Raw genomic sequence first — 27,523 nt, forward strand, 5'->3', positions numbered from 1 at the left:
TGCACATCTAGCAACTAACTACACAGCTCAGAGCCTGTCAGCACAAAATGCAGAATAGATTTTTTTTATTAGATTCTGGGGTTCTTGGCATCATGGCAAGGGCAGCATTTATTGCCCATCACAAATTGGCCTCTGACAGGTGGTGGTGAGCCACCTTCTTGAGCTGCTGCAGTCCATGTTGTGTAGAAACTACCGATAGGTGTTAACCTCAACATGCTATAGCCAATGTTTTGACAATAGTTACCTCAAATGCTGATAACAATTAGTAAAAAAAACAGCAACCATCTAGCCTTCAATTAGACGTAGCTGAGTGTTCAATAATACAAAGATCAGAGGGCTCAACAAAAATATGGCTTCAGTTTCAACTCCTGTGAATATAAATAAAGATAGGAATTGAAACCTCACACAAAGTGAAACTGAAAGGCAGCCTTCAGCAGAAACTGAATACAACTGAAAACTGTTTCACAAAACAATTGACGATTACTGAATTTTGCAATTCTGAATCCTGCCGGCTGAAACCAATACCATAAACTTGGATGAAACCTTAAAAAGGTACTGCATTCAAAGGATATTTGAATACCAAGACTGAGGTGCCAGTTCGGGGACTGGTTTTCAAAACAGCCTACATCAAGGGCACCATTCTGCTGAAGACACCAGTTCAAGTAAATTAGTTGGGGTTAACAATTACAGTTGATTACTCTATTTCATGTGATAGGCATCAGCAGGACTGGTCCAAAGGCTTTTGATTCCCAGGGTCTATGACTTCAGAGCACCACCATTTCCCCACCCCACTTAACTAAAGAAAGAAGTCCACAGAATCGAGGGTAAATTACTGACACATTACTGAAATTGGTCGAGCGGCAGACAACAGAATGTAGGGATAATGGGGAAGTAGTCAAATTGATGTTCCAGAAGGATCTGTGTATACAGCCTCAATTATTCACATTATTTATTAACAACTTGGACAATGGAATAGATAATCAGATTTCCAAATTTGCTGGTGACACAGTTAGGCAGCATTGTAGACAGTACAGATGATAGCATAAAATTACAAAAGGATGTTGACAGACTAAGTGAATGGGCAAAATTATGGTACTCAATTTAAGCAAGTGTAAGATCATCAATTTTGGACTAAAAAAGGACTGATCAAGGGACTTTCTAAATGGTATGAAGTTACATACAGTGGATATTCAAAGAGACTTGGGTACACAGGTGCACAGATCTTTAAAATGTCACAGAGGCAGCAAATAATCAGGAAAGCTAATGGAATGCTGGCCTTTATACCTAGATGACTGGAGTGCAAGCATCCACACATCATGCTGCAGTTGTACAAAAGCCTGGTTAAACCCCACTTGGAGTACTGAGTAAATCTGTGTAACACACCTTAGGAAGGATATATTGTACTTGGACGGAATACAGTGTAGGTGAACAGGAATGATGTTTGGACTTCAGGGGTTAAGTTATGAGAAGAGATAATACAAATTAGGTCTGTTTTCTGTAGAATTTAGAAGGTTAACGGCTGATCTGATTGAAGTCTTCAAGGTATTAAGAGAAAAAAAAGCAGAGCAGGTAAAGGTCAACTATTTCCACTGGTTGGCAATTCTTGAACTAGGGGGTATAGTCTAAAAATTAGGACCAGACAGTTCAGAAGAGATATTAGGAAGTACTTCTACACACAAAGCATGGTAGATGTTTGGAACTCTCTTCCACAAACAGCAGGAGACGCTGGATCAGTTGTTAAATTTTATATCTTTGCTTAACAAAAGTAAAGAAGGGTTATGGGCCAAAAGCAAGTATTTGCAATTAGGCCATAATCTCAGTAAATGGTGGAATAGGTTCAAGGGGCTGAATGACCTACACCTGTTCCTATACAAGTCCAAAATGAAGTTTGACCTTTGTTTACTTGGCATTTGAAAGGGCAGATTTGGTGCCCCTTAAAGCCTGGCACCCTACCCCGACAGCCCAGTTCACCTATACGATTGGACCTGCAATGGATATTGGCTAAGTGCTTATGCAAAATGAGGGGCGTAGTGAACAAAGACAATGGTTGTTAAATCAAACATCATCAACATTCAAATCAGAAACAAGTAGGCTATCAGGTTTGCTCATAGATTCTGGCCCAACAATTCAAAGATCTCGACCACGGGACAGTAAAATCCAGATACAACCCCAATGTTGGAAGCTGCAGGTATCGTGCTTTACAAGAGTAGCTAGGGATCTTCAGACTATCTTTCCTCCTCTTCACAAGTCAACTGCAAAACTGTACTGCTCACAGCTAATTGCCGAAAACGTGGGTTTAAGTTATCAAGGCCATCACCACTCTCTCCCTCTTTACCCCTGCCATCAGGTGTAAGTGTCAGGCTGTACTTTGAACTGATACTGTAACAAATATTAATTTCAAAATTTTTATGCTATCTCAGGTTTTAAATGACAGTCACTGCTCAGCTTTTATTTCTTCTTTTCAGCCATCCTAAGTGTGAAATTTGATGGCAGCTTTATAATCACTTGCCATTATGATGTTTGGACAGTTTCAAAACAAAAATCTTCCGAACAGATGGTTATAATTAAGCTTTGGCAAAGGGGCAAATGAGGTTAACTTTCTACCTTTTCAGTTCGAAAAAGGTGTGCAGAATATAAACAAATTCACTCAAAGTTGATCTAAGGTGTCATTCAAAGTAGTCTGGACTGTTATAAATGTACAATTGTACTTTGAGGCTTAGGACAAAGTTTTCACTGCAATATGCTACGCAAGATAAACTCTAGAGAGCAGTCTGGGCACCCATTCCTGCACACTGACATGAAAGGTTTTCCTACCAGATAGAAGCTTGGAGCCAGAGCCTGTAATCAGAAACCTTGTAGCACACTACTTAAAATCAAGAAATTCGTCAACTACAAGCATGACTTCGGTGGGCATGAAGCATTTAAAGAAAATCTTTAAAGGAGACAGAATAGGGTATATTAGCTAGTTTACACATTAGATATGGGTGGTCTAGTGGTGCAGGCATAGTAACCCCTGTAGGTCAGAAGTCCAAAATCAAGGAAACATTAAAGGTTACTGAACAAATACTTTTGCTCAAGGCCTATTGAACTCCATTAAGAAAGATTCTTGCTATGTGAAGACCCAGGCGTATGTCAGAGCATAATGTAGGAGCAAATTATTGTGGATGCTGAAATCTGTACTGAAAACAACAAATGCTGGAGATCACAGCAGGTCAAGCAGCATCCATGGAGAGAGAGCAAGCTAACGTTGAGTCTAGAGGACTCTAGATGAGCTCAGAAGAAGAGTCATCTAGATTCAACATTAGCTTGCTCTCTCTCTCACCATGGATGCTGTCTGACATGCTATGATCTCCAGCATTTGTTGTTTTCAGTGTTCAGACATGCTCTGAAACAGACTGATTTAGAATTGATTTTTACGTTAAACTTTTGGGAGGGACTCGGAAAAGACAACATGATGTTTCTTTGCATTCTGTCCATAGGGACATTTCACATTACAACTGAATTCAGCAGGCCATGGCACTTGCAAGACTTGGCCCAATGATGAACAAGCGTTGCTAGGATCTGCACGAGTCTGTGGTGCCTATCACAGATGTCAGGAAATGAAAAAGCATCTTTCTACCAGTTTAGATGCAGAGACTACATCATCCTTTTAAATACAGCAGGCAACACCAAAGTACCTTGCGTAGCAAGGACCAGTGGGAAATATATCTTCAAATATGGAGGGCTTGAACAAAAGTGTTTGTTTGGCAACCTTTAATTTCTCTTTGAAAAAGAAGCAAAGATTGACCTGATTATATTTCCAATAACTGGTCCCCATCCAATGCAGAATTATTTTGAAACAGAAAATTATCTTGAAAGGGTCAGGTTGGAGGAGGCCCAAATGGAGCATCGACAATGACAAACCACTTAAGCAGAACAACTTGTATCTGTAGGCAACTACATTGTAAATGGATGAGAGATGAAAACCAGGGAAAAAGGAGATAAAATAATGAACAAAATCTTTTTTTTTTAAATCTATTAAGATTATGTAAAACATATAAGAATCACAAAGAAAGAAAGATGGTTTGGTTATTGGAAGTTAGTCATCTCTGCAGGAGGTTCATGGGGTAGAGTCCTAGGCTTAATCATCCTCAGCTTTTTCATCAAAACCTTCCCTCCGTCACAAGGACAGAAGTGTGGACGTTCACTAGTGACTGCACAATGTTCAACACCATTCAGAACCTCTTAGGTACTGAAGCAATCCACGTTCAAATGCAACAAGAATTGGACAATACTCAGGTTTGGGCTGACAAGTGGCAAGTAACATTCGCACCACACAAACGCCAAGCAATACAGCCATCTCCAATAAGAAATTTCTAACAACCGCCCCCTGATATTCAATGGTATTATCATCACCGAATTCACCACTGTCAACATCTGTGGGGTTACCATTGACCAGAAACTCAACAGGACCCACCACATAAACAATGGTACACAGAACCAGATCAAAGGTTAGGAACACTGCATGTCATGACTCCCCAAAGCCTGTCCACCATCTACAAGGCACAAGTCATGAGTGTGAAAAAATACTTCCCACTTGCCAGGATGGACGCAGTTCCAACAAGACTCAAGAAGCTTGACACCATCTAGGACAAAGCAGTCTGCTTGATTGGCACCATATCCAAAACATCCACTCCCACCACTGCCAGCACTCAATAGCAGCAGTGTGCACTGCAGAAATTCACTGAAGATCCTTAGAGACAACACCTTCCAAACCCATGACCATTTCTATCTAGAAGGACAAGGGCAGCAGATACTTGAGTACACCACCACCTGCAAGTTGCCCAAGCTACTCATCATCCTGACTTGGAAATATATTGCCGTTCTTTTACTGTCAGAGTCAAATCCTGGAATTCTCTCCCCAAGGACATTGTGGGTCAAAATACAACATGTGGACTGCAGTAGTTCAAAAGGAAGCTCACCACCACCTGCTCATAGACAAGTAGGAAGAGGCAATAAATACTGGCCAACCAGCAACACACATTCCGCGCGTGAATTTAAAAAAGAGAGCTGTTCTATACTAAAAATGATAGCAGACTCATCCCGTTTGACTTCAGCAAAGTCAGCCACTAAGAATATTATCCAATCACATTGCAGTGACAAAATTCTTCCTCTTTCTGGAGCCAACAAAAATACAGGCTCAAACTTAAAGGGACTTTCATGAAAGACTCATTGTTTGAAGCATGCTCCATCTACTCTCACTCAAAGTAATCAAAATACAATCAAAAAGGACACCAAGAATCTTAAAACAGATAAACAACCCCAACAAAATGTCTAATTTGAACTAACCATCCATCTGAGCCTCTCAACAGTCATGCCAAGATCAAACATTTATCAAAGTGAAGTCTTTTTCCCAAGTAAAGGGTCAAAATACTTTTCAAAAACACAAAGCCACAAACTACAAACAATTGACGAAGTAGAATCAATTCAATTTTGATATTCTGAACATTATGCAAAGTCAATCGTATTCCCGTCTTCAATTAATATTACCGACAAACTTCCTGCAAAGTCCCTTTTTCATTCCTCCAACTGACCAGCATCTGAATTTATAAACTGGCTTTCTACTGACTTCACTAGCAACTGATTAACTTGAAACCCACTCCACATTCCCCAGAAATGCAATGTCTAGAATTTTGCACTGGCATTCTAACCTAAAGCCTTCCCTAAAAATCAATCGGCCTTGTGTCCCCTTTCCTCAAGCTGGCACTTTCTGGGGCGAGAAAACAAGGACTGGTGTGTATAACAGAACAGCATGCACACACACACATACTTCTGTTCCAGGCTCAATCTCAGCATCTCACAGACCCTCCCAGCATCCTCAAGGCAATTCAAGCACTCTCCTCATCCTTTTGCCTTTCACTCTTGTCTGACTACTGCTCACATCTTTAGTGCCTCCTTCTTTTCATCTTGCATTGAATCTCTGATAAAATGACAGGTTAACACTAATTGAAGCCAGAAAGTGAGCCTCTAATAAAGAGAAATGACCAGGACAGCAGGTAGCATCACAGCCACTTGATTTATTCTATACACTGATCCCATTTTGATGGGTTGTTTTATTTAAACAAGAGTAGGTCTTTTGTTCACTTAGCTTCATTGCTGGGTTAGGAGCTTTCAGCAGTTTTGTACTGCCTAAGCTTTGGAACACAGGAGGAGAAGGAAGCCATTCAGCCCACAATTCTGCCTCATTCAATTAAATGGCACCTTCCCACACTATCCTCATATCCATTGATATCTTTAATATCTAGAAATCCATCAGTCTGTCTTGAGCATACTCAATGACTGAGATTCCTGGAGTCTCTGTGGTCAAGAATTCTAAAGATTCACTACGTTCCCAGGGAAGAAATTCCTCTTCATTTCAGTCTTCAATGACTTTTCCCCAATTCCTGAAATTGTGACCCCCCCGCCCCAGCTCTAGAACACCCAGTCAGGAGGACAGGAACACATTTCTGAAGAAAAACTAATTCTTTCTCTGGTATCTGTGTTCTTACATTGCCTTATAAAGTCAGAAAGTGACCCAAACTCTCCCAACACAGTAGGTGCAACGTTTAATTCTCATAGGGCATGGCCAGCAAACTGCTTATGGCTTATATCTGGTTAAAGAAAAACAAGTCCACTCAGATATTCACTGTCCATCTTTTGATTTTCAATTCATAACAAACATGGTGCTGTTCTGAAACATTAGCTACTTCAAAACAAGTTTTATTTCAAGCTACTTGAACACAGCTGGTACCGCGATCTGTACACAAATGGTTCAAGAATCTCAGATAGTGATATCAAGTTATCTTTGCGTACTTCATTCCTTTGATCTTAAGTAAACTTCCCTACTCATAATGATTATCCTGGAGTCTTCAGAAATTGAAGATTAATGTCCAGGAAACTGCTGGGAGTGACCTGGGGAAAATAAAGCATTGAGGCAATCTTTTTTTCAAAAAAAAAAAACAACATTTTCTTTCAACACTTTTGTTTACTACATACAAAAATGTCATAGTGGCTGGGCTGAAGGGTTAAGTGACTCAAAAATCATTCAAATCGAGACCAGGCTTCAGGCAGAGTGAGGGAATCTGGGCACCACCCCTTTAGGAAGGATGTTTTGGTCTGAGAGAGAATTCAACTCAGGTTTACAAAGACCATACCTGTACTTCAGGGGTTAAGTTTGAGGAGCAATTAGACAAGTTAGGCCTTTATCCTTTAGAATTTAGAAGGTTAAAGGGAGTTCTAATAGAGGTCTTCAAGATATTAACAGGGAAAGACAGGGTAGATAAACAGCAACCAATGATAATAGTTTAAGATTCTAGAACCAGTGGGCATAGTCTAAGAATTAGGCCTAGGCTATTCAGGAGACATGTTGGAAAGCACTTATCCACGCAGAGAGTAGCGTAGGTTTGGAACACTTCTTCAAACTGCAGTCGAAGCGAATTCAATTTATAAATTTACATCCGAGATAGACAAATTGTTATTAAGGAAGAATACCCAATGCAGATATGTGGGGTTAGGCCACAGATCAGCCATGACCTCAATGAATGGCTGAACAGGCTCGAGGGGTTGAAAGGCCTCCTCCTGTTCCTATGTACAAAAATCACTTTACCCATCACTGTGTAATAACTTGTATTAATGTCTCTACAATTTGTATTAACATACCTAACATGTATTTTGAAAGCCCTAGGGTTTTTCTTACATCAAAACATAGTCAATTTCAAATGATGATCAAATTCAACTAATTGACCGGTCAATATTACAAACTAACGTGAAGATTAGCAGAATCAGACTTACTTCCTTCCGGAACAACCAGAAGGTTCAAACCATCCAGACTGGCAACCACGGCTTCACTATACAGATTCTTCCAAGGGATCTTCAAAGTGAGCTTGTCTATAAATGAAAAGGACAGTTACACAACCCAGCACAAAATATGACACACTAATAACACTGGCTCATTTGTACACTTTTTAAAAAACACCATGAGACTTTAGAGAGGCTAAATCAAAGGCAATTAATTCTCTCCTATTTGTCTAAATCAAACGGAGGAAACCATGAGAAAAAAAAAACCAAAATATTAACATGATGACCTGGAAAAACTTCATGCTTTACTGTCAAAATCCACAAACTTGAGCATGTTTTTTCAAGTGATGGAACTACAGAATTCAGCTATGTCTGAGCACCTCACTCAAAAGGCAGACCATATACTATTCATTGACCCTGCAACATAATCTAAGCAATACTTTTTAAACATCTATCAGTGGAGATGAAGTGGGAGGAGTTGAAAAGAGAAATAGGTTAATATTTAAATTCACTTGATTTTCCAAGTCAAGTAAAATCCAAATAAAGTAAAATCAGCTGGTGTCATTCACCCTTTTATTTACTATTTCTTTGATATCACAAACTGACATTGTTTGCCTTTCAAAAAAAATACACCCCTTCAAATCAGGAACTGGTTCTGCTTTTCCACCTATAAATACCTTCTCTTGAAAGTGAATCTCCAAGTTCAGAATGAATTGGAGAAGCAGTTTTTAAAACATGTTTGGTTGGTCAACTCCTTCACAAATGGCTTTGACGTCACAGATCCCTCTTTACATTCCAATACAATAAACTCTTTGCACATTTATTAACTGAATGCAAACTTGCAAAGTCCTCTAAAAACATGCATGAGGCTTTATCAGGCATGTCCATATAGTTAATGTTGATGTCGATGTTAGTGATGACGTGAAAATGTTAACCTTTTCATCAATTAAAAGGTATTCATTCATAATAACATGCCTGTTCAATAAGTCATGGCAACAAGTTCTTGCTCTTCCAGGAATGGGATTAGATCTGTGCCCTTATGTCCGGAACAGTGACACCGTTTCACCACGTGGTCTACTCACCTCAAAACCGTTGTGTTTTGGGATACTACCCACTTCCTCTGCAGTTTAACTGACTGTCTGAATTGGAATACCATATCACATGTTTCCCAAAAAGGAATGCAAATTACCTCTATCAAAAGCAATTTTAGCTGCTCATTGCCACAAGGCTACACTTTTGACCTCTTGTAGGTGATAGTTACACCTCTCCCCAAATGAATGAATTAAAATTTCAAAAGGTTTTTCAAAGTCCAAGTTCTATTTCCACGAGCTTGAACTGGTATGAAGTGGCATGCAGTAGCAACATTCTAGAGCACACTAAAAAGTCTAGTTCTGCAAAATTCCAGCAAGGAAATTAGATCAGCAAAATGTCACAAATTTCTCATACCTAAAGTTAGATTAAATGTAGCTTGGTAGCATACAGCTCAACACTTGCTGGACTCAATTGGGGAAAGGGGGGTGTGGAGATCAGTGTAGCAGTCTCAAAGACAGTAACTGGGCTGATGTGATGGGGGACCATGTTGGCACTATCAATGCAGGTCAACATCCTTCAGGAGCTGAAGAACACTCAGCACCAATATCGGAGAGTGGACTGGAATTTAACTGCACACCGCACAGGTAACTTTTTGTTACTTTTGTCTAGATACAAACACTGGTAACACCCCCTTTATCATCTAAATCTATCTGCCCTGATAAAATGCTGAAGCTGGTACGTTTCTTGAACTGCCTGAAGTTCTTGTGGTGATAGAATTCCTGCGATATTGTTCGCCGGATTGTTCCCCGATGATTATCCAGAGGAAGCAAAGAAACCGGAACAGATTTCCTGTTAGGACAGTGTATAAACCAGAGAGAAGCTTGGAAGCGAGGTTGTTCCCCCGACAGTGCCTTCAGTCCTTCGCAGGTTGTGACATGGATGAAGTGCTGTTGATGTGGCTGTGAGCTGCCGATGATGTAGGGATTGCAGACAGACTTTAGTGACACCATTATACACCCCACCAGAGGTGGAAGGCAAACCAAAATGGGAAGGGAAGAAAAGGTAACTCTAAAATCCCAAACTGTCCAACTGAGGTCGGCCTTAAATTGCAGTTTCTTTCCTTAAGAAAATATTGAAAAGCATGCGGAGAGTAAAAAAAAAAAAATCCATATTCAGATCAAAGTCTCACTATTTGGCTGAGAACAATTGATGGCATGGCAACGAGGGAAAAGTAAGAGAGGAGCAAGGAACAATTCAAACAATCTGCTCTCAAAAGGACTGGAGTAGTGTACATCTTAGACTTGTCACTGTATATGGCAATTCATAGTGATTAAATTTACAAATTACCATTGTATTAATTTTCTTCTTAAGCTGACCTATAACTACATAAATATATTACATCTATCAAAAAGAATTCATATCTTTAGTACATACAACAGCATTTCCAGCAATGAATTACTAACTGTCATCATTTGGTATGGAACAAATTTACTGTTCAGTAGTATTTTACAAATAAGAAAGGCTAATAAGCAATCTTCTACCTTTATGATGATCAAGCAATGAATGTTTACTAAACACAAGGTTACATTTCCCTCTCTCGTATTAGAAAGGAGGGAATTTTTGATAGCTATCTAATTTTCCTTTGACAATGCCAAGTTTTTTCTCTAACTGATGGATTACCATTTCAGGCTGACACTGAGCTATAAACTAATTATTTCACAAGAGTTATGGCAAATGATGCTGGTTCCATAGTATGTATGTAGAACCTTTCCTATTTTTCTTAGAGAAAACATCAACATCCTTATTCCCATGAAGTACTAATCAAAAGGCTCCAGACAGTACTACTCAATTTTGTTAATTGCAAATGAGTAGTATTTTATTGATAAAATTGCAAACTACACAGATATTAACACTGTATAGTGTTTCTAGCTGCCAACAGCAAATAATACCTAAACTGTGTGCAAGTTCTTTAAATAGTAACAGTTCATTTATTCACACTTTCCTAAGGTAAGATCATTATTAACTGAAGCTTTGACAAAGTTGCAAACTCCGTGGTTACCTAGCCAAAACTGGGCTGAAGAGCAAAGCAAAACTCTGCAGACCAGTAACTGGCAAAAACAAATAACATACCTATTTGTCCAGCCTTGACTTTGAAAGGGACATCCAAATCATTCTGTTTGCAAAGAAGAACATAAGAAATAAGAAATAAATGAAATAATTTTAGCAAAATAGAGAACGTAAACAAATGCACATGATATTTGTGCAAATTTCCTACCAGAATATAACCAAACACAAAAACTAAGATAAGTAGAGTAATTCAGAAATTGGCACAACATAGCGTAACTTCTGTCCTCAAATAGAAATCCACATTTATATTGGAAGTTTGCATAGGCAAACTTATCAGACAACAGTAAAAATATAACTGAGAGCAGCTTTAAGATCCGAATTGTTTACTGAGCATAAAAAGTAAACTTTCAAATACTGTGATTATTCTCCTATAGGTGGATTTTCAATATATTCAGATATATTTATTGATATTATGCATGTTACTATTTTCATTCTCAATAAATTGCTCACCACCACCGGGTGCCTAAGTAAACAGTCCTCTCACATGCAGTCTCATTCCTTTTTAGAAAGGTCTAAACAAAACCTCAGATTTTGCAAACTAATCTTGTGTTCTTCCTACCACAGACCTCAAATGTGTCATCACCCACCCCATAGTGACCTTATTACGACAGAATTTTACATTAAATTTGAAAGCAATGTTGTTTGATCAGCAACTAAGGTCTTAAATCTAAACAAAGGAAAGTATGAAGGCACAAGGATGAAATTGGCTATGGTGGATTGGGAAGCTAACAAGGTATTGAGGTAGACAGGCAACGCCTAATACCTAAAGAACTAAAACATAGTTTACACACTACTTGTCTTGTTTTTAAGTTTAAACTGTGGTTAACAAAAAAAAATTAAGAACTCTATTAAGTTAAAGGAACAGGCCTGCCACATTGCCCAAAAATACATGCCTGATGGTTAGGACCATTTTAAATTCTACAAAGGTGGACCAAGCAAAGGATTAAGAAAGGGAAAATAGTATAAAAGCTAATTTGCAAGAAACATAAATAATAGACTGCAGAGGTTTCCAGAAGTGAATAAGGTAAGTTAAATAAATGTTGGTGTATGTACAAGCAGATTTACAATGGAAAATAATGAAATGGCAGAAACACTAAAATACTTCATGGTTATCTTCACAGGGGAAAACACTGAACAACCTCCCAGATATAATGGAGAATCTGTGGGCCTAATGAAAACAAGTAACTGCAAGATATTAATCCTAATTTTAAAAAAGTACTGGAGACATTAATGGACAAAGTAGAAAAAAGGTCAGGCCCTGCTAGATTCTATGATAAAGGTGCGCTAACAGGCCAACCTAGAAAATAAAAGAACTAGGTACATTCAACATAGCTTTATACAAGGGAAATCATGTTTAACAACCCAGTTGCAGTCTTTCTGGAGAACATAACAAACAGAATAGACAAGAGGGAATAGTTGAATGTGATATATTTCATTTCCAAAAGTTTTGAACAGGTCCAACACAAAAGCTGAATGAAGAAAATTAGAATGTTAGGATTGGTGGGAATATATTGGTGTGGACTGAAAACTGCTTAACGGACAGAAAACAGTTGGAATAAATGGGTCATTTTCAGGTTGGCAGGCTGTAACTAATCGAATATCACAAGGATCAATGCCCAGTTATTTACAATCTATGTTAATTATTTAGATGTGGATACTGGATGACAAAATTTGGTGGAAGTGGGGTTGAAAGGAGGATAAAGAGAGAGTTCAAGGAGAACTTCTACAGCAAGCAATTAAGACAAATGGTATGTTGGCCCTTATTACAAAAGGATGTGAGTATAGGAATAAAGGCAACTTACTGAGATTTCATAGAGCCTTGGTGAGACCACAGCTAGAGTACTATGTGAAGTTTTGATCTTATTATCAAATGAAGAACAGAACTGCATACAGGGAATTTAGTGAAGGTCACCAAACTAATTCCTAGGGTGGAGGGTCTGTCTTATTAGAAAAGATGAAATGGACTCGACTCTCAAAATTCTTACAGGAATTGCCAGGGTAGATACTGGAAGAATGTTTCCCATGTTTGAGGGGTCTGGAACCAAGAAAAACAGTCTCATAATAAGGGATAGGCTCTTTAGGACTAAGATGAGAAGATTTTTCTTCACTCAATTGGTTGTCAATCCACTATCTCAGGGAGTTGAGGATGCTCCATTATGGAGTAGATTCAAACTGAGGTTGACAGATTTGTTTAGTGAAAGCTAGCCACCATGAGGTGGAATCAACGGCTACCAGACAAAACTATTTCTGAACAAAGAACTCTCTGTAAGGCACAGACAAAAGCAAAGAGGGAGCGAATAGGGCCCTTTAAAGATCAATGAGGTCATCTATGTGTGGAACTACAGGAGAAAACTGCTATTCGAATATTTTTCTTCAGCATTTAGTGTACAGAAAAACAAGGAAGCCACAGATGAGGTGCCCAAAGACAGGAGGGTGGCTAACATTGTGTCTTTATTTAAGAAAGGCTGCACGGTGAAGCCTGGGAACTACAGACCAGTGAGTCTGACGTTGGTGGTGGCTAAGTTGTTGGCGGGGATTCCAAAGACTGGACTTACATATATTTGAAGAGGCAATGACTGATTAGGGATCGTCAGCGTGGCTTTGTGCATGGAAGATCGTTGTCTACTTGGACTTTAGCAAGGCCTTTGACAAGGTTCTGCATGGTAGACTAGTTAGTAAACTTAGATCACATAGGATTCAGGGCAAACTGGCCAATTGTATACAAAATAGACTTGATGGTAGGAGACAGAGACTGATGGAGGAGGATTGTTTTTCGGACTGGAGGCCTGTGTGCAGCCGTGTTCCGCAGGGATCATTGCTGGGTCCACTACTGTTAGCAATTTATACAAACAATATGAGAATTTCAGAGGCAGGGTTAGTAAGTTTGTGAATGACACCAAAATTGGTGGTATAGTCAACAGTGAAGAAGGTTATCTAAGATTATAAAGGGATTTCGATCAATTGGGCCAATGGCCAAGGAATGGCAAATGGAGTTTTTTTTGGATAAATGCAAGGTGTTGTATTTTGGTAAGACAAACAATGGTAGAGCCGTGGGCAGCGTTGTCAAACAGAGACATGAGGGTTCAGGTACATAGTTCATTGAGAGTTGCATCACAGTTAGACAGGGTGGTTAAGGCAGCCCTACCTTCATTGCTCAGACCATTGAATAAAGGAGTTGGGACGGGTGTACGGTGGCTCAGTCGTTAGCACTGCAGACTTACAGCACCAAGTTCCCAGGTTCGATTCCACCCTCAGGCAACTGTCTGTGTGGAGTTTGCACATTCTGTCCGTGTCTGCATGGGTTTCCTCCAGGTGCTCCGGTTTCCTCCCACAGTCAAACGATGTGCAAGTTAAGTGGATTGGCAATGCTAAATTACCCATACTGTCCAGGGGTATATAAGTTAGGTGGATTAAACATGGGAAATGCTGGGTTACAGGGGAAGGGTAGGGGAATGGATCTGGGTGGGATGCTGTTTGGAGGGGCGGTGTGGATTTGTTGGGTTGTTTGGCCTGTTTCCACACTGTAGGGATTCTATGTAACGGTGCAGTTGTGCAAGAGGTTAGTGATGCCATTTTTTGGAATACTGTGTACAGTTCTGGTCGCCTTGCTATAGGAAGGCTACTATTAAATTGGAGAACGTGGAAAAGATTTACAAAGATGTTATCGGGACTGGAGGGTTTGAGTTATGAGGAAAGGGTGAATAGGCTGGACTTTTTCCCCACTGGAGCATAGAGGATTCAGGGGTGACCTTAGAGGTTTATAAAATCAGGAGGGGCACTAATAAAGTGAATAGCAAAGGTCTTTTCCCCAGGGTAGGGGAATTCAAAACTAGAGGGCATAATTGGAAGGTGTGAGGAGAAGGGACCTGAGGGGCAACTTTTTCCACGCACAGAGGTTCGGCTATGAAATGAGCTAATTAGTGCATGTGGTAGATGCAGTTACTATTACAAGATTTAACAGGCATTTGGACAGGTATATGAATAGGAATGGTTTAGAGGGATATGGACCAAATGCAGACAAATGGGGCTAGTTCAGTTCGGGAAACTTGGTCAACATGGACAAGATAAGCCGAAGGGTTTCCGTGCGGTATGATTCTATTACTCTACAAGTTATATTCCCATGAAGTAGAAAGGCAGGGCAAACAAATACACAGCTTCCAGGATGACAAAAGACATTAATATCAAGAAGAAGAAATAGGCTGTTTATGCCTAACGTCAGGTAGACAATACAACAGTGAACCAGATGGTACAGAGGGGAATTTTAGAAAGCATACAAGAGAAGCAAAGACAGAGCATTTAAATTAAAAAAACACAGCTAATATAAAAGGACATTGAAAGTCTTCTCTAAAACTATGAATCAGGAAAAAGAATGGTAAAAGGAGTGGTTTAGATTCGGGCCAAAAGGGGGATTTTCACTACGAGGCTGTGGACACAGCTGAGGTGTTAAATGAATACTTTGCATCTGTCTTGATCATGAAATGCCACCTAGGTCATGGTGAAAGAAGTAATATCTCAGACACTAGTAGGATTTGAAATTGACAAGGTAAAGACTAGTTAATCTACCTTGTGGTGACGAAGCTTTCAGAAACGATAAATTGAGAGAAAAACTAATTCTTACTTGAGCAAATATGAACAACTAAGTTAAGCCAGAATTAACGGCAAGTCATGTTTAACTAGCTTGAATTATTGTTTAGATAAATGAGTTGAAAAGGTGGATGTACATCAGGCTGTTGACATGGTGAATACAGACTTTCAAAAGATATTTGATAAGGTGCCATGAGAGATCAGTGAGAAAAATTAAAGGTTATGGAATAAAAGGGACAGTGGCAACATGGATATGAAATTGACCCAGTGACAGGAAACAATGAGTAGGGAGTGAATCAATGGTTATTGATCTGGAGGAAGGTTGTAGTGGAATTTCCTAACAGTCAGCTTTGGAAGCTAGGTTCTTCCCAATATATATTAATAACTTAGACCTTGGCATACAGGATACAATTTCAAAATGTGTGGGTAGCATGAAACTTGGAAGCAATGCGAATTGTGAAGACAATGGTCTAGAACTTTAAAAGACCACAGGTTGGTCAAATGGGCAGAAGTTGCAGATGGAAGTTCATGCAGACAAATGTGAAATGTTCCATATTGGTAGGATGAATGTAGTAAGACAGATAAAATAACGGGTACAGCTCTAAAGCAAGAACAGGAGCAGGGGGGCCTAGACACATATGTGCTTAAATCATCAAAGGTAGTCGGGCAAATTGAAAGCATCATTAATTAAGCACATTGTATCACGGGCTTGATCAATAGCAATATGACATATTAAAATAAGAACGTATGTATAGAACATTGGCTCAGCCTCAACTGGAACACTGCATCCAGTTCTGGATACTGCACTTTAAGAGACATTGTAAAGATTACAGGGAGAAAAAAAAATCATAAGAATGATCCCAGGGATAAAGCAGGATAAAGAATAAGTACAAGGCTGCCCACTCCAAGGAATCTCACTCCCTTTTGCTCTTAACGTGCAGAATCAGATAATTTTTATTTTGAGATATACTGCTTAAGAGAAGCAAAAATTTAAAGCATAAAAGTTACTCACTAGAGCATTTTCTTTAATTTTCAAGTTATCAAGGACCACATTTCCTAAAACAAAATAACATTCATTAGCACAATTCACAAACACTATAATTACATGATAGAAATCTTAAATCAATTGACTTCCTATAATTATCCAAATACCCATGCTAACTTGTGTGTTTTATTAAACTTAAAAACAATATAAAAGAAAAAGCCAATGTGGCCAAAGTAATGATAAAATTGTCTTCTAAAAGTTGAACATTATTGAAGTATGTAGCAGTTAAGCAAAGGTAGAAAAACAAAAATTCTCAAAGGAAACCAAAAATACTAATTTAACACACAACCTTGCACAAGTGACAGCTCTTAGAGTCAAGATTTAAGTTACGTAATAGTGGCTTGCCTTCTTTCAATTTGAAGTAAATAACAAGTGTAATCACTGATCAGAAATTGAGCTGAACCAGCCCTAAAAATATTGTGGCTACAAGAGCAGTCAAAGGCTGGGAACCCCGCAAAATAACTCACCTTCCAAATCTCCAAAGCCTGTTCACTGTCTAGAAGGCTCAAGTTAGAAGCATGATGGAATACCCTCCACTTTCCTGGACAATTCTACCTCCAGCTACACTTAAGCTCAACACCATGCACAGAAAACCAACCCACCTGACTGATACCCACTTGAAACATACATCACCATCATCGGCGGTCCCTCACAGACGGGGATGACTCTTCCACTCACAAGGGGAGTCCATAGGTGGCTGTACAGACCGATGCAGCTACTGCAGGGTCTGTTACACTTGGGACAGAAGGTGGTCGTGGGTAAGGGTGGTTGGGGCATTGGTGCAGCAATGTGCTCCATTCACTACTTTTGCCTGCTTTCTGCTTTTTCCCCCAACAGCAAGTCTCAAGGTGCTCAACGCCTTCCCGGATGCTCCTCCTCCACTTTGGAGAATCTTGGGCCAGTGATTTTCAAGTGTCTGTGGGAATGCCTCACTTCACCAGTGAGGCCTTTAGGGTCCTACTGAAGTGCTTCCTCTGTCCACCTGGGACTTGCCTGCTGTTTCAGAGCTGGGAGTAGAGCACCTGCTTGGGCAGTCTTGTGGTGGTCATGCACACTGCCCAGCCCATCATAGCTGATCAAGGCTGGTCAGTGCCTCAATGCCAGGGAAGTTGAGCTGGTCAAGAACGCTGGTATTGGTGCATTTGTCTTCCTAGTGGGTTTGCAGGATCTTGCACAGGCAGCGTTGGTCGTACTGTTCCAGCGCATTGAGGTGACTGCAGTGTACAGTCCACATCTCAGAGCCATTTGAGGGCAGGAACCACAACAGCACTGTAAACCATGATCTGATGTTATTTTACTCAAACACACACTCATAACTGACACACAGCAGCAGTAGTATGTACCATCTAAAAATTGGAATGAAGCAACTTGTTGAGGCTCCTTCAATGGCAACTTCCAAACACACTAACATAGCATGTCAAGGATAGCAGATGCATGGGAACACTCCCATCTGCAGGATCTCCTCCAAGTCACATACCATCCTGATGTGAAACTACAATCATTATTTCTCGACAGTCAAATCCAGGATTCCCTTCCTAACATTATCCTGGGTGTTGTTACACCAGATGGACTACATCAAGGTGGCTCAACATGACGTTCAAGGGCAATTAAGGATGGACTATAAGGGACAGTCATCCCTTGGACATTTTTTTTTTTGTTTTTAAAAAATGAGTCAGCAGTTACCATACATTCCTGTATGGGCAACCTACTACAAATATCAGTGCACACTGTTCTAGAGTCTGAGGGTCAGCAACCCAAACAAGGCCAGTCTGTAAAAATACAACTGTTGAAAAAAATACAGCAACTTAATAATGTAGTGAAATCTCATGACTGGACTCTCAAGCAGTTGTAAGTTCATATGATCCCGTCACTCCAATCTGAAACCCCATGATAAAGCAGCTTCATCTGCAGCCTGTTAATATTAGGCAACACATGAACGAACTAAATCGCAATTTAGCTACGTGGAAATCAAAGAGGCAGCAATAAGAAATATCAGGTTCATAAAGCATTGGAAAGGTGCCTTGAAGTTACATTCAAGTGTTGGGTACAATATATGAAACAGAATCTCATCAGGAACTCTGCTCCCTATGCATGTGAACCTAATTCCTGTGCCAGGCTTTTATAATCGTAGTTTGACATCTTAAAATGATAAATCCCTTAGTCTTTGTTTCAAGTGAGAACGCTGTATACCAATCTTTCATGTCCTCAGTTTGTTAAATAAGTCATTCAAAATGCCTTTAATGGATAAAAGACAAAAGGTTCAACATGGAATTGATTTAAGCCACTACTTATGATTTTTAGGGGAAAATTCAGGTTTAAAAAATGTCCTGACAATTTTTGAAGCTCAAGAAACCCTCATACCTAAAGCAAACTGGGTAAACTACATATTTTTAAGTGAGTTGAATGATCTGTTAATCACAGTGCATTGGTTAAATCGATGGACTGATGGACTTTGTCATTTTCAAGAAACTCAATGTCCACCTTAACCCACGATTTTCTGATCCAATATTTTCAAGAAGCAGACCATAGACCCACCCCTTACTGACAAGACCCAAAAATTCCCAGAACCAACCTCACTATTCTCAGAATTTCTCTCCGATTTTAACAAAAGCCAAAATTCACAATGCCCCTAGAACTTGATACCCATTCTGTCAAAAACCTAATTGATCCCAACATCCCCATCTGAATACTTCCTGACCCTGAGTCAGAGGAATATCAGGAACTGGAATATTCCATTCAACCCCTCAAACATTCTCCACAACTGAACAGATTGTGGATGATCTGCACCTTAACACATCAAGGCAACTCCTGGGCATGGGGAACAACACTTTAAGTAGGCTCCAGGGGAGGAGAAAGCATGGCATCAAGGTGGGTCCTGGAAGGAGACAACATGTCCTGGATAAACGTGAGGCATTGCATTTTGGTACAACAGGCTAGAATTTATACAATTAATGGTAGGGCTTTGGGCAGTGTTGTAGAACACAGGGACCTGGGGGTTCAAGTACTTTGAAGTTTGTGTCACATATAGACAAAGTGGTTAAAAAGGTATTTAACATGCTTGCCTCCATTGCTCAGTCCTTTAAGTATAGAAGTTGGGAAGTCATGTTGAGATTGGATAGGATGTTGTTGAGGCTTTTTCTGGAGTATTGTGTCCAGTTTTGGTCTCCCAGTTGTAGGAAGGATATTATTAAGATAGAGAGGGTTTAGAAGAGATTTACCAGGATGCTAAGAGGTATGGAAAGTTTGAGTTATAAAAAAAAAAGGCTGGGACTTTTTTCACTGGAGCATAACAGTTGAGAGGTGACCCTATAGAAGTTTATAAAATAATGAGGGGTATAGCTGGAGCTAATGGTAGGTGTCTTTTCCTAGGATGGGAGATTTCAAGACTCAGTGGCATATTTTTAAGGAGAGAGGAGAGATTAAAAAAACATGCGGGGCAATTTTCTTTTTACACAGAGGATGGCTTGCGTGTGGAATAAACTTCCTACAGAAGTGGTGGATGTGGGCAAATTACAACGTTTAAAACACATTTAGCTAAGAACATGCATAGGAAAGGTTTGGAGTGAAATGGGCCAGGAGTAGATGAGTGGGCTAAGTTTAGTTTGGGATCAATGTTCAGCATGAGCTGGTTGGACTGAAGGGTCTGTTTCTGTGCTGTATGTCAAGGTGGTTCCTGGACAGGAGGAGCAACATGTCAAAGAGTACTTTGTAGATGGGTCTTAACCCAGACCAGCCAGCCAGCCCAGAGATATGGACATTACCACAACAACAAAGTACCCCTCACCTGAAGACAAATGTATGGGAGGGGGTGGGAGAAGAGAATACACAATGGAGGCACTTGAGGGAGACAGCACAAGACAGACAGACAGACATTATGGAGGAGATGCTACAAGAAGAGGTATGAGAGAGGAGTTATACAAAAATTTGATTTACAAAGAGTACATGAAAGGAAGCAGGTATGAGGGGTATATGGGGAGGGTTGACAAGATAGCATATATAAGGAGAATAATTTCAATGAGGGGTATATGGAGGGAAGTAAATGAAGAGTTGTGACCTGGAGGAAAAGTGGTATATGGAGAGGGTATATGAGGTGGAGGATATGAAGACAGAATTTTTGACAAGAGGTATATGGGGGAGATATAGGAGGAACAGTAGTATATGAGGTGGTGTACAAGGGGGAAAAAGATTTTTGACAAGGGGTATATAAGCAAAGTAAATGAAGGGTGGTATACAGGAGAACAGTGGTATATGGGGACAGTATACAATGTAGAGTATATGGGGAAAAGATTTTTGATGAGGGGTATATGGGGGGGGGAAGTAAATGAACAATGATGTTAATGGGAGGGTGGGTGGTGTATATTGGGAGGGAGGGAGTGTATATGGAAGGTATGAGGGCTTACGGAGCATACAGGAGAGTATTTTGAAGTGGGGTGATGTAGTGGAGGTATACAAATATAGGGACAAAGATTTTGAAGGAAGTCATATTATCACTATAATCGTTTTTGTGAACCGGAAATGAAACCAGGTTAAATATTAACAAACCTCCTCCCTCCTCCCTCCTCCCCCCCCCCCACCCACACACCCACACACAAAAAAACCTGCAGAAAAGGGGAGGCACAAACCCCCAGTTCAGCAGCTTCTGAGGTTAAATAATAAACGGAAGAACACAAACCAGCAAAACACCCCATCGGCTCCGGCCCCTTACCTCCCCAAATTCCCAGTTTGAGCTGGGACTTGTCCAGATTCTCCACATAATCCCCCAGGCCCCGGTTGAGGAGCTCAGCCACCAGCGCCTCAAACACCATGGCGCCCCTGGTCTCTATCAGTCAGGTGGTGAACAGCCCAGACTCTCACACTAACTGCCCCGGCTCCAGACACTGACCGACAGCGCCCCCTCTGCACCGGAGGGCTTCAAACAACAAGCACAGGCTCCACTCCCAGTCAGTACAGAGTACGCATCCCTGACACGTGCCCTATATAGACACACACACCCTCTGTCAACTATTGTGGCATGATGGAGGCTGCTCACTCTTCCTGTCTAAACAAACATTCTGCACAGTCATACAGAACAGAAACAGACCTTTCAATCCAACTCGTCCACCCCAACCAGATATCCCAATCTGAACTGGTCCCATTTCGCCCATATTCCTCTAAACCCTTCCTATTCATATACCCATCAAAATACCCTTTAAATGTTGTCATCATACCCCCCTTCATCAGATTGCACAGATTGCACACTATCCTCCTTGTGTACACATATTTCTCATGTATACACTGTATTCTTGGGTTTACACAATTGCTGCAGTGTACATAAAAACCTAAAGAACTGCAGATGCTGTAAATCAGAAACAAAAACTAACACTTCTGAGGAAGGGTCACCCGACCTGAAATATTAACTCTGATTTCTCTCCACAGATGCTGCCAGACCAGCTGAGTTTTTCCAGCACTTTCTGTTTTTGGTGCTGCAGTATACAGACTGCACAATCTCCCTTTGTACACACACACTCCCTGTACATCCAAGTGCTGCAATGCACCGACTGCACACTCTTCCCATATATATGTTATATCTCTATACAAGACTGGCACAGTGTGCTCACTGCTCACTCTTGCTATAAAATATGATAAAACAGAGGAGCAGAAGTAGCTTATTCAGCACATTAAGTCTGGTCCACATTCATTGAGATCATGGCTAATCTGATAATCCTCAACTCCAATCTCCTGTCTTTCCTCCATAACCCTTGATTCATCTTTTGACTACAAATTTTTCAATCGAGTCTTGAATTTATTCTATTCATTTACAGGGTACGGGCGTTGCTGGCTAAACCAAGATTTATTGTCTATCCTTAGCTGCTCTTCAAAAGCTGATGGTGAACTGTTTTCTTGAACCGCTGCAAATCATGTGCTGTAGGTGTACCTACAATGCCATTATGGAGGGAATTCCAGGATTTGACCCAATGACACAGAAGGAATGGCGATACACTTCCAATTCAGGATAGTGTTTGGCTCGGATGGAACTTGCAGGTCGTACTGTTCACGTGTATCTGCTACCTTTGTCCTTCCAGATGGCAGTGGTCATGGGTTTGGAAGCTGCTGTCTAAGGAGCCATGGTGAATTTCTGCAGTGCATCTTGTAGATGGTACGCACTGCTGCTACTGAGCATTGGTGGTAAAGGGAGTTTTGATTTAATTTGATTTATTATTGTTACAAGTACCTAGGTTCAGTGAAAAGTTTTTCTTGCATGCAGTATACCATACAAAGTGCATTAGGATAATAGAACAGAGCAAAGAACACAATGTTATAGCTGTAGAAGAGGTACACATAGAGCAATATTAACATTAAATTTGAAATTTGAGAGGTCCATTCAGAAATCTAATTACAACGGGATAAAAGCTGTTCTTGAATCTGTTCATACGTGTGTTTAAGCTTTTGTATCTTCTGCCTGATGGAAGAGGTTGGAAAAGATTATAACCGGGAAGGGAGGCGTCTTTGATTATGCTTGTTGCTTTCTCGAGATAGCGGGGAGTATAGATGGAGTCAATGGATGGAAGGCTGATTTGTGTGACAGACGGGGCTGTGTTCACAACTCCCTGTAGTTTCTTGCAGTGTTGGGAACAGCAGTTGCCAAACCACACTGTAATATATCCAGAAGGAATGCTTTCTATGGTGCATATATAAAAATTGCTAAGAGTCATTGTGGACATGCTGAATTTCCTTAGCCTCCTAAGGAAGTAGAGACATTGTTGCGCTTTCTTGACTTTTGTGTTGACTTGGGTGGACCAAGACAGATTGTTGGTGATCATCACTCCCAGGACCTTGACGCTTCTGACCATCTCCACCTTAGCACCATTGATGCAGACAGGGATGTGCCCTCCACTCTGTGTCCTGAAGTCAATGACCACCTCTTTCATCTTGCTGATGTTGATGGAGACATTGTTGTCTTTACCCCATGTCGCTAAGCACTCTATCTCTTTCCTGTATTCTGTCTTATTTGAGATCCACCCTACAACAGTGGTGTTGTCAGCAAACTTGTAAATGGAATTGGGGCGGAATTTGGCCACACAGTTGTGTGCGTATAAGGAGTACGGGGCTGAGTACGCAGCCTTGCAGGGCACTGGTGTTGAGGATTATGATGGAGGAGGTGTTGTCGCCTGTTCTTACTGATTGCGGTCTATGGGTCAGAAAGTCAAGGATCCAGTTACAGAGGAGGGAGCCAGGACCTAGGACACGAGATGAGTTGTTTGGAATTATAGAGTTCAAGGCGAAACTGTAGTCAATAAGTAGGAACCTGATGTAGGTATCCTTGTTATCCAGATGTTCCAGGGATGAGTAAGGGGCCAGAGAGATAGTGTCCACAGTGGACCTCTTTCACCAGTAGATGAATTGCAAAGGATCAAGGGAATTTGGTAGGCTGGAGTTGATGTGAGCCATGAGTAACCTCTTGAAGTACTTCATAAGGAAGGTGGTAATCACTGGGTGGTAATCATTGAGGCATGCTGCATGATTTTTCTTTGGCACTGGGAGCAAGTGGCAGCTTCAGGTCATAGTAAGGAGAGGTTAAAGGTGTCTGTGAATGCTCCCACCAACTGGTCCATGCAGGATCTGAGTGCACAGCTGGGGACTCCATCCGGGCCAGTTGCTTTCAGTGGGTTCACCCTCGAGAAGGCCGATCTAATGTCTGCGACGGTGACCGTGGGTACAGGTACATCTGAGACACTTGGGTTAAGTGATATCATTTCATTGACCGTCTCTTGAAAGCAAGCATAGAATGCATTATGTTCGTTGGGTAGGAATGTCCTATTGCCCACAATTCTGTTCAAATTCCCTTTGTAGCTCATTATGTCATTTAGGCCTTGCCACAAACAACAGGTGTCTGTGCGGTTGGTCTGGGTCTCAAGCTTAGTTTTGTATTGCCTCTTGGCGTCTCTGATGGCCTTGCAAAGATCATACTGGATTTCCTGTATAAGTTAGGGTTGCCCGACCTGTACACCTCAGACCTGGACTTCAGTGAGGAGTGGATCTCCCAGTTCATCCTTGGTTTCTGGTTGGGGAACATTTGAATTAACTTCTTCTACACACAGTCTTCTACGCACATATTAATGAAGTCTGTGAGGGTAGTGGCATACCCATTTAAGTTGACTGCGAGTTCTTGACTATGGCCCAGCCCATTGACTGTAAGCTGTCCTTCTGTAGAAGCCCTTCTGTTGTCTCAAACCAACACTGCGTTATGTTCCATACTTCACACTTCAATTTCTGCTTGTAAACTGGGAAGAGGAGAATAACGTTGTATCTGATTTTCCAAAATGCAGTTGGGGGATGGAGCAGTAGGCATCGTTGATGGTTGTACAGCTATGGTCAAGGATGTTTAGATCGCTGGTGGGACAGGAGACGTGTTTATGGTATTTTGGTAGCACGTTCTTGGGATTGGCCTGGTTGAAGTCACCAGCTATGAAGAGCAAGGCCTCGGGGTATTCTGTTTGTAGCATCATATACTTTGACAAGTGCACTCTTCACTCCTGCACAGAGTGGGGATGTAGACTGCTGTCAGGGTAATGGAGGCAAACTCGCATGGTAGTAGTAGGAAAGGCACTTTATGAAAGGCATTCTAGGTCCGGGGAGCAGTAACTCATCAGGTTGCCACATCTGAGCACCAGGAAGTGTTGATTAGGAGGCAGACCCCACCACCCCTTGCTTTGTCTGACAATGCTGGGCCATCCATTTGGTGAACTGAGAAATCCTCTGGTTGTAAGGCACAGTCAGGAGTGAGCCATATCTCTGTAAAACAGAGCACACAGCAATGTCTCAATTCCCTTTGGAAGGTAAGTCTAGCTTTAAGGTCATCCAGCTTGTTTTCAAAGGTTTGGACATTTGCCAGGAATATGCTGGGGATGGAGGACTTCAAGCCCCATTTATTTCAGTCTCAGCGAAGTCCAGCACATCTCCCACATTTCCTGGGTAGGTGTGTACTCCTAGTCAATCCCAGGCTTTGCTGAGAGAAGTCTGCTGTTTCAAGAGGTAAGTGCATGCTCCTGCTGGGGTTCTGGACACCAATCGGGTCTTAAGCATTCTGGGGGTGGGGAGGGGGGTCTTGTAGCCAGTTGGATCAGGCCTCCTGGATACTGGGTGACCATGTTCCATGTTATATTTGTGGATATGTACCACTGAAGCGAGTTGCTTTGTCCTGGATGGTGTCAAGCTTCTTGAGTGTTGTTGAAGGTGCACTTATCCAGGAAAGTGACAGCGTTCCATCACATTCCTGATTTATGTCTTGTAGTCAGCAGATAGGTTTTAGTGAGTCAGGAGTTGATTTGGTCTCTGCATGATTCCTAATCTCGGGCCTGTCCTTGGAGCCACTGCTTTTATGTGGTGAATCCAGTTCAGTTTCTGGTCAGTGGTAACACTCAAGATATTGCTCGTGGGAGATTCAGTGATGGTAATGCCACTGAAAGTTAAGGGGCGATGTTGGTTTCTCTCTGCAACAACAACAAAAACAGAAGTTGCTGGAAAAGCTCAGCAGGTCTGGCAGCATCTGTGAAAAAAAAGTCAGAATTAACGTTTTGGATCCGGTGCCACTTCACTGGTCACCGGACCTGAAACATTAACTCTGATTTTTTTTTCACAGACACTGCCAGACCTGCTGAGATTTTCCAGCAACTTCTGTTTTTGTTCCTGATTTACAGCATCCGCAGTACTTTCATTTTTTTTTGGTTTCTCTCTTGTTGGAGGTGACCATTGCCTGGCACTGTGCAACGTGTATGTGACTTGTCAGTTGTCAGCTCAAACCTGGATATTGTCCAGGTCTTGCTGTACTGGAACATGTATAGTTTCAATATCTGAGGAGTTACAAATAGAGCTAAACATTGTACAATAATCAAAGGACATTTCTACTTATGACTTTATGATGGAGGGATAATCATTGGCAAATTAACTGAAGGTGGCCACTTAACAACACATCCTCCACAGCTCTCCACGGTTAAGAATTTCATAAACTCACTGCTTTTAGAGAGAAGAAATTCCTCCCCACTCACTTTCTCCTTACTCTGAGATTATGCCGTTTAACCTCTGCTCCCTTGGGAATTTTTGTCTCCTAGATCATTTATTGCTTCATCAATCAATAATTGTCATTTAGATTGGGAAAACTGGCAGAGGTGGCCAACAGAAGGGATTCAGAGAGTGTATTTGGGGCAGGTTCCTGGAACAATATATAGAGGATCCAGCAGCTATTGTCCATCCTGTAATTGTCCAGTTGATCCCATTGCTGTGAGTCTACAGTTACATGTAAGCCAAGCGGTAAGGACAGCAGATTTCCTTCTCTAAAGCACATTAGTAAACCAACATTTTTTTACAAAAATTAAATGGCAACTAGCTTTTTCCAATTCCATGAATTTAAATTTCACCATCTGCCATGGTGGGATTTGAACATGTCTCTTCCAGAGCATTAGCCTGGGGTGCTGGATTATTAGCCCAGTGACATTACCACAATGTCACCACCTCATTCATTAGTCAGAAGGAAAACAGAAAGGAAAGAGAGGGTTCAATTCCAAGATAGAAATAAAAAACAAGGAAAATATTTAATGTTAAACTTTAAAGGTTTCTATAACAATATAATGGAATTGTGGTATTATTGCTGGACTATTAATCCACAAACTCAACTAATATCTCAGGCACAAAAACAGAAATCACTTGGAAAACTCAGCAGGTCTGGCAGCATCTGTGGAGAGAAAGTAGTGTTAACATTTTGTGTCTAGTGATCTTTCTTCAGGATTGCTTTTGTTTCTGATTTCCAGCATCCACAGTTCTTTGTTTCTTTTCGTTTAACATTTCGGGAACCCAAGTTTGAATCCCACCACGGGAGATGGTGAAATTGAATTCAATTTTTTAAAAATTCTGGAATTAAGAATCTGCCGATGATCATTGCTGGAA

General features: G+C 40.9%; 2 protein-coding genes across 2 annotated transcripts in view; one reads left to right on the plus strand and one right to left on the minus strand.

The window, feature by feature from the left end:
• LOC109910698 (talin-2-like) overlaps nucleotides 1-27,523 on the plus strand; it is a 383,773-nt gene that overhangs the window by 7,613 nt on the left and 348,637 nt on the right. The gene's annotated exons all lie outside the window — the stretch shown is intronic.
• Nucleotides 6,831-21,535, minus strand: LOC125487071 (intermembrane lipid transfer protein VPS13C-like). Its single transcript, XM_048617011.1, has 5 exons — nucleotides 21,309-21,535; nucleotides 16,571-16,614; nucleotides 10,978-11,020; nucleotides 7,810-7,905; nucleotides 6,831-6,930 (listed from the first exon to the last, which is right to left on the minus strand). Exons 1-5 carry the CDS (start codon nucleotides 21,406-21,408, stop codon nucleotides 6,902-6,904), a joined length of 312 nt encoding a protein of 103 aa, XP_048472968.1. The 5' UTR covers nucleotides 21,409-21,535; the 3' UTR covers nucleotides 6,831-6,901.

The sequence above is a fragment of the Rhincodon typus genome, chromosome 36 (genome assembly GCF_021869965.1).
Source record: "Rhincodon typus isolate 14 chromosome 36, sRhiTyp1.1, whole genome shotgun sequence".
Classification (NCBI taxonomy): domain Eukaryota; kingdom Metazoa; phylum Chordata; class Chondrichthyes; order Orectolobiformes; family Rhincodontidae; genus Rhincodon; species Rhincodon typus.